Below are 12,257 nucleotides of genomic sequence, written 5' to 3'. Positions count from 1 at the left end.
GACCAAGTATTCTAAAATTATTTTCCATTGAATAAAATAGGCTACTGAACTGAAGATATTTTTAAAATGCTTTTAAAGAAAAGGATGATAGTTTTTATTTTATAATGTATCTAATTAATTCTAATATCACTTTTTTCATATGCTACTAAAGAGCCTCACAATTTGAATCAATTTCTTAAAAATTCCATATCAGTTACTTTAAAATAAGTTTATATTAGGTACTACTGAATGATTATTTATTAAAAAATGTTAAGACTGATACCAACTAAACATTCAGTAATAGAGGTAAAACCTTAAACTATGACCCTTGGAAAAAGTGTTAATTTCCTGAATAAGGAAAAATCCATAATGCTAACTTTACTCGGCCCATATGTGAAATGTGTTATTATTAATAGTCATGGTTAAAGTCTAAGAATCAATGCTCAAGTTAGCATATTAATTTCTCTGTAGTTGTATTTCCCTCTTTTTGTAGTCTTTATCCTCCTGGTACAACCAAAAATACAAAATGAGGAATTTTATAAAAAATTCATATTAATCAGAATTTAAAAACCATAGCTACCTTTTTCAGTACACAGTTAAAAAGAATGGAATATAAAATTTTCCTAAAGAAATATTTTTATAGGGATGCCTGGGTGGTGCAGTCAGTTGAGCATCTGACTCTTGATTTCGGCTCAGGGTCGTGAGATTGAGCTTGGCATCGGGCTCTGTACTCAGTGAGAAGTCGGCTTGAGACTCTCTCCCTCTCCTTCTGCTGCTCCGCCCCTCTTTCTCTCTCTCTCAAATAAGTCTTTAAAAAATATACTTTTACAAATGTTATCAGCGATGTATAAATAAATAGGAAGATTCTGAATCTGGTGGAAAAAGGCTGCAGACCTTTTCTACTCTGCACCACCTCTATCAAGAATAGTTCTGCAAATGAGCATTATACCTAAAAGACAAAGTAAGAAAAAGTATGACAGTAACAATGCATTGCATCTGAACAAGTCAACATTCTTATAGTAAAATGAAATGTACAAATCATTACTTACTCAGACATTCTTTCAAAGCCAAAGCTTGAACATTAGCTAACTGTTTCTCTCTCTGTATAAGTTGCTCGCCAGAAAAATGTGGAAGTGACAAGAAGTCAAAAGGAAAGCCTGAGAAATATAGAAAAGTAAGTATTAAGGATGTTCTAGGACAATAATTTCAGTTCCCAGAAAATGTGTTATTATATAATTTTAAAAAATAAAAGCCAGTTACTCATCTCTCTTGCTCTTATTTCAAAATAATAATTAAGAGGCAGAAATTACTCATACTAAATTATTTTGCATTTTAAACTCTGACCTGCCTCTTAAATTGAGGGAATTTAGGTAACAGAGGAGAATTTCCCCCATCATATTTTCTTTTATGGCCTCAGCTACTGAAAGTCCTACACGAAGCACAGAGGGAGTATTGGCAGCTAGTCTCTAAAGATGCTCCCAATCAACCACACTTACTATTCACCCATTGTGTAGTCCTTCCACAATGAATCCAGGTTAGCTCTATGAAACCAATAAGGTAAAAGTGACAGTGAATGAGTTCAGGCTAGGTCAAAAAACCTGGAGGCTTCTTAGAACAATGCTCTAAGAGAAGATAGCAACCAGGTAAGAAATCAAACTACCCCGAGACTACAGTGTTATAAGGAAGCCCAAGTTGGCTGTGAGAAAAGAGCCTGTGAAGAGAACGTCAGCTCTCATCTGCTCCAGCCATCCTAACCCAGGAGCCAACAGGTGGGTGAAGAAGCCATCTTATACAACAAGCTCCATTAAGTCTTCAAGTGAATGGAGCCCCAGCTTTAATGTGGCTGCAAACGTAAGTGGGACTTCAAAATAGAACCATCAGGCTGAGCCCGGTCAGCCCACAGGACTATGAAAAGTCATTTTTAAGCTAAATTTGGAGTGGTTTGTCATATACTGATGGATAACCAAAACTTGGAACTTGGCGAAAAAAAAAAGATGGGCAATAAAATGGAACAAGATGCTTGAGAGGAAGTAAGTAAAAATGAGAGATAAATTATAGAAAAATATTCTGTGTTTTAAAGTGGAAAATACAAACAGGATGCCTGGGTGGCTCAGTCGGTTAAGTATCTGCCTTCAGCTCAGGTCATGATCCCAGAGTCCTGGGATTCAGCTGCTTATCGGGCTCCCTGCTCAGTGGAGAGTCTGCTTCCCCTTCTGCCCCACCCCCTCATGCTTCCACACAGAAGCTCTCTCTATGAAATAAAAAAATAACATCTTTAAAAATAAATAAAGTGGAAAATACTAAAAATTTCCTATTTGGAATCAAAGGATGACCTACTAAATTTTACTAATATAATGAAAAAGGGATTAATTAAACTGTACTCTAAATTGTTCATATATGCTATAATATGTTCAAAATAAAAGGTAAAATGAAAGTGAAATGGAGTTTGGGGAAAATAAAATCATCAAAAACCACATAAGTTAACTGCATATACAAACAAATATAAAAACGTTTTCCACCTAAAATTAACACTTACTCAGTTTGGCTTCTTCTGTCCTTGCTTTCATCTTTCCATGAATTAAACTGAGTGCAAATGAGCCATTGATCTGGTTGGCTGAGTGAATCAATATGGCTTTACATTTTCTATTGCCATTACCTTGTAACAGGAGATAATAGCTAGAACACTCTCCTTTCACTTCAACATCTGGAACTAAACAAAAACAATTATTTTGTTAAGTATGTGAAAATTCAGCATGCAACATGGCAGAATCAGTCATTTGACCCATAGGATATAATGATTTTCTATGGTATTTGAAAACAAGCTGTTATGCAGCCTCTTTTGGGTAGTACTTGTTCATTTAACTCAGAAAACTGAAAACAGAGGATCATAACAAAAAAAGCATACACATTTTACTTTAAAATGATGTGTCCTTGTTCATTAACTTTTGATATGGCCCACTAGACTTCCACGATATCTTTCTTATATGAGCACACCCATAATGTACCAACTACTCTTTCCAGCTTCTATTTCTTTAAAATGGAATTAACTGACCCCTGTGAGCACACACAAAATTCCACTGGCGGAGCAGAAGTGTACAGATATACTCCAAGGTAGCTTTTCAGTCCCTGCAGTGGGCATCCATAATGTATTTTACAGAGGAAATGGAGAGCATTCATTAATCTGGCATGCCAGTTACATGAAGGTCACTTAAGACAGCTTCTTGTATTTTTAAAAACAAATCAAGTGAGGGTTATAGTGAAGGTCAAAGAAAAACTGTGAAGCCTTTGAAATTAAAAATAGAAGTAGAGTCCCTTTTTTGTTGAAGATGGTAAATTGGACATAAGCATTCATTTTCACTATCTCCTGAAATTCCACAAAATGATAATAAAGAGATTTTTAAAATAGCACAAATCTATAAGGACTAATATCTAACAGAAGAGACAACAGAAACTAATTTTGAAAGCAGGTAAGCAAATGAATAATTGGTAACAGACTGCTAAGGAAGCTGAGAAAAACTGGACAAGGCTTAGAAGCAACATAATTTATACTACAAGACTCTGGGATGATGGTCCCAGACGGCACTGGAAGCAACATGAAGGTAAAACAGGAAAATAGGTTGCAGTCTGTGAGTGAGGTGAAGTCTGGCATCCTGACCAATCCTTATTCTATTGAGGCACATGATTGTTCTTTTCCCAGTCCAGAAAACTAGTGGTTTATTCTCTGCAGAAAGTAAAACAACGTGTCTCTGGCCTGAGAGGTACTGGACAGAGAGTAGGGTTAGAGTTAATTATCAGTGGATTAAGCATGTACTTGAATATTGACTATGAGATCCTTTGCCCTACTTCACCCATATAACTTCTAGAATTTTGGAAGCTAGATAACAGAATTGAGCTTTCTTTTGGAAATGTGGTCAGTCCTAGAGGAAAGATCGAAGAATCCCAACACTGGGATCAGCTAAGGTCCCAGTGAGATCACCCTAAAATGAAGATCACAGTCAACAAGCTACACTCATGCACCTAAATTTTCCCATTAGTTTTCGGGTACTATCCCTTAAATGTGAGCAGGCAGGCAAATGTTATGAGATCAAGAAAAATTACTAGTATGAAAACTAGATGCCAAAATAAACAGAAACAAGTGACTTGCAAGGAAACAAAGAATACACAGTAAAAAGAAATCACACACACAAAACAAACGAACCAATCAGATCACTAAAATCCTGAGAGAAGATGCTGCATCCATTAAATAAGAACAGGAGATTATAAGAATGTTAATAAGAAAGCGCTCATGGAAATTAAAATTAAGAAAGCATAAACATATATTTCACCTAAATGGGTAGAAGAAAAGTTCAGTGAATCTACAGAAAGTAGTAAAGTAAAAAGACAAAGAAATGGAAAATAGTAGAGAAGATAAAGAGAGACACACTCAAATCAGGAGGAACAACATCTATACAGGAGTAATAGAAGTGAGAACATAAAACAACAGAAGGAAGGAAATTACCAACAAAATAAATTATAAGAACCATTTCCCCAATAAAAAGACAAGCTTCCAGGCATGCTGAGAGCCCAATACAAGAATAAAAATACACCCACCAAGGTGCATCATCATGAAAATTCAGAAGACTAAGAACAAGTAGAAGATTCTACAAAATTTCAGAGAAAATATGGGTTTCCTATTTAAAAAAGTCAAGAATGAAAACAGCACTAGAATTCTAAACAACAGCACTAAGAGCTGGAAGACAATGGAGCAATACCGTCAAAATTTCAGGAAGATTCTAGCAAACCTGCTCCACCAAAAGAGGGACTAAGGGAAGAGACAAGAAGACTAAAGGTACCAACAGAGAAAGGGCAAAAGAAATTTCCATGATGATGAAAAACTAGTCTTTTAAATCCAAAGCTATGGAACAAAGCTAGAGAAACCAGTCTGGATTAGACAGGTCATAAAGACCTGGAAGAGATTTTTACATATACATGATTGATAGAATACTTAATGTGCTTGAAGGTACTGAAAGGAATTTCACCACTGGGGGAAGGCTTTGTGGCTGGATATAAAAAAAGATTCACGAACTCTAGGTAAAACAGAATACTGTAGAGGAAAGGAAAATAAGATATATTACATGGCTCAACTGTGAAGAGTGATTACATAATCAAAATAATTAAAACAACTAATATTAATTTAAAATTACTGTATGAGAGGGAAATGAGAAGAATTTGAGTGTGTGGTGAGAGTGAAGGAGCTTAGAGGATCCATACTTCCCTGTTTGAAAACTCACTATAAAGCTACTGTAATCAAGACACTGAGGCACTGGTGTAACAACAGACATACAGATGAACAGAACTGAGAATCCATAAGTGAACCCTCACATTTACAGTCACATGATTTTCAACAAAGGCGCCAAGACAATTTGATGGGAGAAGGAACAGTCTTTTCAACAAACGGTCTTGGAGCAACCGAACATCCAATATGCAAAAGAATGAAGTTGCACCCCTACCCATCTACCTCACATATTAATCCAAAATGGATCAAAAACATAAATTTAACAGTTAAACTTTGAAGCTCTTACAATAAAACAAAGGCATAAATCTTCATGATCTTGGGATTAGGCAATGGTTTGTTAAATAAGAGACCCAAAGCAAAATGAACAAAAGAAGAGAGATAACTGAATTTCACCCAAATTAAGAACTTTTATGCTTAAAAGTACACCATCAAGAGAATGAAAGGTCAACCCGCTGTGGACTTGGGATAATAATGATATGTCAATGCAAGCTTATAAATTTTAACAAATGTACCATTGGGGTGGAATGTTGGTAACAGGGAAGGCCATCTGTGTGTGAGGACATGGGCTATATGGAAACTCTGTACTTTCTGCTCAATGTTGCTGAGTACCTAAAATGCTCTAAAAAAATAAAGATTATTAATTTTAAAAAGAAGTATCCATATGACAAGGCTGCTGTGAGGATTAAATATGAGATGCTGCAGGGAAAGTACTTAGATCGATACCTGACATATATTATTTATTCAGTAACTATTACTAATTAATAAAAAAAAAAGTCAACCTACAGAACACAGGGAAATTTTTGTAAATAGTATATTTTATAAGGGATTTGTATCTAGAATATATAAATAACTCCTATGGCAATAAAAAGACAACTCAATTAAAAACTGAGTAAAGGATCTGAATAGACTTTCCTCCAAAGATATATACAAATGGCCAATAAGCACATGTAAAGATCCTCATCATTAGCCAAAAACGTCATGTAAATCAAAACCACAAAGAGATACCACTTCACCTCCCCTGGATGAATATAACAAAAAATACAGAAAATAACAGGTACTGATAAAGATGTAGAGAAAATGGAACTCTTATAGATTGCTGTTGGGAATATAAAATGGTACAGCTACTGTTTGGCAATTCTTCAAAAAAGTTAAACATATAATTAACATATGACTCAGAAATGCCACTCCCAGGTTTATATCCAAAATAATTTTAAACATATGCTCACACAAAAACACGTACACAAATATTTATGGCAGCATTATTTAAAATAGCCTGAAAGGGTCAACAGCTAAAGTGCCCATCAACTGATGTGTGAATAAATAATAAGTGATACATTCAAATGAGGAGTTGTATTCAGTAATAAAAAGAATGAAGTATCGGTATGTTGTATAAGAAAGATGAACCTTAAAAACATGCTTTATGTGAAAGAAGCCAGACATTAAAGATGACATTTATTTATTGTATGATTACATTTATATGAAATATCTAGAATAGGCATATCTATACAGAAAGAAATAGATTAGTGATTGCCTAAGGGCTGGGGGGAGGAGCAGGCAATGGGAATGGGGAGGGACTGCTAAAGGGTTTGGAGTTGCTTTCTGGAGACATGAAAATGTCCTAAAATTGACTGTAGTGAATAAAGTATTGAAGTCCTAGTCACAGCAATCAGACAACAAAAAGAAATCAAAGACATCCGAATTGGCAAAGAAGAAGTCAAACTCTCATTCTTTGCAGATGATATGATACTTTATATGGAAAACCCAAAAGACTCCACCCCAAAACTGCTAGAACTCATACAGGATTCAGTAAAGTGGCAGGATATAAAATCAATGCACATATATCAGTGGCATTCCTATACACCAACAACAAGACAGAAGAAAGAGAAATTAAGGAGTCGATCCCATTTACAACTGCACCCAAAACCATAAGATACCTAGAAATAAATCTAACCAAAGAGGCAAAAAATCTGTACTCAGAAAACTATAAAATACTCATGAAAGAAATTGAGGAAGACACAAAGAAATGGAAAAACGTTCCATGCTCATGGATTGGAAGAACAGATATTGTGGAGATGTCAATGCTACCTAGAGCAATCTACACATTTAATGCAATCCTTATCAAACACCACCAACTTTTTTCAAAGAAATGGAACAAATAATCCTAAAATTTCTTTGGAACCAGAAAAGACCCCGAATAGCCAGAGGAATGTTGAAAAAGAAAAGCAAAGCTGGTGGCATCACAATTCCGGACTTCCAGTTCTATTACAAAGCTGTCATCATCAAGACAGTATGGTACTGGCACAAAAAGAGACACATAGATCAATGAAACAGAATAGAGAGCCCAGAAAAGCACCCTCAACTCTAGGGTCAACTCATCTTCGACAAAGCAGGGAAGAATGTCCAATGGAAAAAAGACAGTCTCTTCCACAAATGGTGTTGGGAAAATCGGACTGCCACCTGCAGAAGAATGAAACTGGACCATTTCCTTGCACCACACACAAAAATAGACTCAAAATGGTTGAAAGACCTAAATGTGAGACAGGAGTCCCTCAAAATCCTAAAGGAGAACACAGGCAGCAACCTCTTTGACCTCAGCGGCAGCAACTTCTTCCTAGAAACATCGCCAAAGGCAAGGGAAGCAAGGGCAAAAATGAACTATTGGGACTTCATCAAGATAAAAAGCTTTTGCACAGCAAAAGAAACAGTCAACAAAACCAAAAGACAACCAGCAGAATGGGAGAAGATATTTGCAAATGACATATCAGATAAAGGGCTAGTATCCAAAATCTATAAAGAACTTATCAAACTCAACACCCAAAGAACAAATGATCCAATCAAGAAATGGGCAGAAGACATGAACAGACATTTTTCCAAAGAAGACATCCAAATGGCCAACAGGCACATGAAAAAGTGCTCAACATCGCTCGGCATCAGGGAAATCCAAATCAAAACCTCAATGAGATACCACCTCACACCAGTCAGGATGGCTAAAATTAACAAGTCAGGAAACGACAGATGTTGGCGGGGATGTGGAGAAAGGGGAACCCTCCTACACTGTTGGTGGGAATGCAAGCGTGCAGCCACTCTCAATCAGAGAAAGACAGGTATCATATGACCTCAATGATATGAGGAATTCTTAATCTCAGGAAACAAACTGAGGGTTGCTGGAGTGGTGGGGGGTGGGAGGGAGGGGTGGCTGGGTGATAGACATTGGGGAGCATATGTGCTATGGTGAGCGCTGTGAATTGTGTAAGACTGTTGAATCACAGACCTGTACCTCTGAAACAAATAATACATTATATTTAAAAAAAAAAAAAAGATAGTAGGGAGGGAAAAATGAAGGGGGGGAAATTGGAGGTGGAGATGAACCATGAGAGACTATGGACTCAGAAACAAACTTAGGGCTCCAGAGGGGAGGGGGTGGAGGGATGGTTAGCCTGGTGATGGGTATCAAAGAGGACACGTACTGAATGGAGCACTGGGTGGGTGTTATATGCAAACAATGAATCAAGGAACACTACATCAAAAACTAATGATGTAATGTACGGTGATTAACATAACATAATAAAATTAAAAAAAAGAATAAAGGCACATGCTTTATCAATTCAAAACATTTCATTAGCCCTTATTAATCTAGTCCATTTAAAAATATTTTTATTAGAAGACTTGTCAGTCAACAAAACAGTAACTTTTTTCAAGAGTGCCTTTAAAATATTTCCTTTCAAAAGAATTCCAATTAAAAAAAATTGAGACAATAGGATTCAAGATTGTAAAATTATCATGGATGGTTTGTAGATGCAGTCAGACTTGGGTGAAAATTTTGACTGCACCCTGTGATATTAGAGAAGGTTGTTGATTTCTCTATACTTTAGCTTATTCATTTATAATGTACAGTAAGGCAATGATCAACATCCAATTTTTCGACAATTCTGTAAAACTTCTCTGTGAACATATGGTAAGCCAGCACTTTTCATTATACAACTGGCTTTTCAGTACAAGTTTTAAATATAGAAGCCTTTTGGGTTTAGTTCAGTTGCATTTGTTCACATAGTTCTTTTGTATTTTTCCTAGTATCATAATACTTTCTGGGTATTTCACTGAAAATCACTGTTAAAAATCATTCTTTGACTACACTTAATTTAAGCATAATTCAAATGGGACATTGGTTTTCTATTTTAGGTCAAACCATATGAAACTGCTGATACTTAACAATTCTTGATATACAAATAAGCAATACCATATGGTTCAAACTATGTATGTATTTTATTTCATCAGAGATGATTTGTTAAACTTAAGGAACTGAAAAAACTGGGGCACAAATTTTGATTCACATTGCACAGATGGAATCCATTTAAAATCTTTTTACTTTTCCAGACAACAGTTATTACTACCTGGAAATATATATTTCACAGATTACTTAACAACTATTTTTGAGTACCTAATTAAGTATCTGGTACTGTTCCAGGCACTGAAAATAAAAGGAGTAAAAGTAAAAAATTCCATCTTGTCTCTTCTCACTTCGAGTGAGAGAAAAAGACACACACTTAGTATATTAGATAGTGATAAGTACTAAAGAGAAAAAATAAAGCTGAGGAAATGGATAAAATGTCAGGAGAAGAGTCTGTTTGCAATTTTAAACAGGATGGCAAATTAGGTCCTGAATGAGAAAATGACTGGAGTAAAGGCCCGTCAAAGCTGAGAAACCTAACCATACGGGTTTCTGAGGTAAAAGCTAAACCCATTACCTCCACTATCATGTAAGCTTCCTGAGGACATGGACTGTGTTCTATTTACTGCCAGTCCAGCACGTGTAACAGTGCCTACTGTATTGTAGATGCTTGATAAAAATATCTGCTGAAAAACTGAATAATTAATGCAAAACTTATATTCATATAAATAAATATGTACAAGTGCTTACACACACACACACACCACGTTGTTGTTTTTACCACAAATGTTAGCATAATAGACTTTCCACATCTAACTTTTTTCAAGATACTATCTCTTGTGCATTTATAGTCGGTTGCTACTGAATACAATGTTATAATTAAGACTTATAATGACTTCACAATATCTATTTCCTATTACAGGTCAAATTCCAGGAAAGGAGGAGCCAAGTCTATCTTGCTCATTACTAATCTCCAGATATTGTACCATGCCTGATACACAATATCTACTCAATCTCAAGAAAAAAAAATGAATGAAAGGTATGACTGACTGAATGAATGAATGAACAAGGTCATAAAGGATGAAAATCAGAGAATAGCTTAAGGAAATAGTATAAAAGTTTAGCTTGGAGGACAGGGGACATGCAGGGCCAACAATAGAGCACAGCTGGACATAATGCAGTAAGTTATGGGAAACAGAATGTTGACTTAAGAGGCTGATCTGACAGTCGCTATCTTATTTGGAATAGTGAGAGAGGCTACTGGCACTATGAATGGGATATGATGTTTCCTAAGTAAGAGCTATGAAAACTTTATCCCAGCTAAAACTTGGCTCCTCTTTTACAAAAGGAGTTCTGTCAATGAGATAAATAAAGAATTTCCCCTACAGAAAGGTCTATGGGTAGAAGAGAACTTAATAATCAACTGTCCAATTTGATTGTTTCTACTTCTAAGACAAAAAAAAAAAAAATACTGTAAAGTCAGCTTAATCAGCACTTAATGATACAGCCTAATCAGTAATCAACAACCTGCCTTTGACGAATGTCATGTGATATATGTCTTATTATTCAGAAGTTACCAATATTAATCTCCAAATTTCAAGAGGTGATAATTTAAGGAAATCAAATCAAGCCACATACTAAGGTATTTTCTTAAAGTCACAATAAAAGTCATGGAAAAAAATCTACTTCAGAATACATTCTAAATCAATAAATTACCTTAGAAAAATTTACAAAGGGAGGCGGAGCAAGATGGCGGAGGAGTAGGAGACCTAGATTTCGTCTGGTCTCAGGAATTCAGCTGAATAGGGATCAAACCATTCTGAACACCTACGAACTCAACAGGAGATCGAACAGGAGAGTAGCAACAATTCTCTGAACAGAGAAGCGACCACTTACTGGAAGGTAGGGCGTGCGGAGAAGTGAATCCGAGGCGATATTCGGGAGGATAGACGGCGGGGGAGGGGCCTCCGCCGGCCGCTTCTGGCAAGTGATAGAGCCGCGGAGCACAAAATCGGACCTTTTAGAAGTTGGCTCGGCGGAGGGACGTCGCTGCAGTGGCTAAGCGGGGGGTGGAATCCTCCCGGGACAGTGTGGTCTCAGGACCCTTGGGGTCACAGAGAGACCGGGGGTGCCTGAGTGCGGCAGAGCTCCCAGGTATCAGAGCAGGGAAGCCAGCTGCAGATACGGAGCAGAGGCGCGGGCTCTCAGCTCGGGGTTGCCATAAACTGTGATCTGCGGCCCAGTCGGGGCACGGCTCCCCCAGCAGGAACCCAACAAGCAGCAGATCCGGGGAGACTCCCCTTCCTTCCCGGGGAGGAGCGGTGCGGGAGCGCACTGCAGGAATCTGCTGGGTTTGGAGACTCCGCGCGGGGTCGGGTGCCAGAGATAGCAACGCTCGATCACAGGCCGGGTGAGCACGGAGTGCGGCCGGAGACCGGGGACACGGAAGTGACTGCTTTTCTCTGGGGGCACACTGAGGAGCGGGGCCCCGAGTTCTCAGCTCCTCCGAGTGGAGATTGGGAGGCCACCATTTCTGCCCTGGTCCTCCAAAGCTGTACTGAGAGCTTGCAGGGAACAAAAGCTCCTGAGAGCAAACCGGAGCAGCTTCCTTAGCCCAGACGACAAGGGCGGGGCAATTCCGCCTCCGGCAAAGACATTTGGAAACCACAGCAACAGGCCCCTCCCCCAGAAGATCAGCACAAACAGCCAGCAAGCCAAGACCAAGTTGATCGATCAAGGAGAATAGGAGAACTCCAGCGCTAGGGGAATACTGCACATAGATTCATGGCTTTTTTTTTTTTTTTACCATGATTCATTATTTCATCAAAGTTAATT

At 37.5% G+C, this 12,257-nt stretch overlaps 1 protein-coding gene across 5 annotated transcripts in view; it reads right to left on the bottom strand.

The window, feature by feature from the left end:
* Positions 1-12,257, bottom strand: part of LOC113935318 (MDM2 binding protein) — an 84,115-nt gene that overhangs the window by 40,724 nt on the left and 31,134 nt on the right. For all 5 annotated transcript variants that reach the window (XM_027617130.2, XM_027617140.2, XM_027617150.2 and 2 more), the window contains 2 exons: positions 2,516-2,689; positions 1,029-1,136 (listed from right to left, as the gene is read on the bottom strand). In XM_027617130.2, coding sequence (XP_027472931.1) covers positions 1,029-1,136; positions 2,516-2,689 — 282 coding nt within the window. The remainder of the gene's footprint in view (positions 1-1,028; positions 1,137-2,515; positions 2,690-12,257) is intronic.

The sequence above is a fragment of the Zalophus californianus genome, chromosome 4 (assembly GCF_009762305.2).
Source record: "Zalophus californianus isolate mZalCal1 chromosome 4, mZalCal1.pri.v2, whole genome shotgun sequence".
Classification (NCBI taxonomy): domain Eukaryota; kingdom Metazoa; phylum Chordata; class Mammalia; order Carnivora; family Otariidae; genus Zalophus; species Zalophus californianus.
Note: the sequence above shows the minus strand (reverse complement) of the source record. Positions and strands in the feature narration are given on the sequence as shown.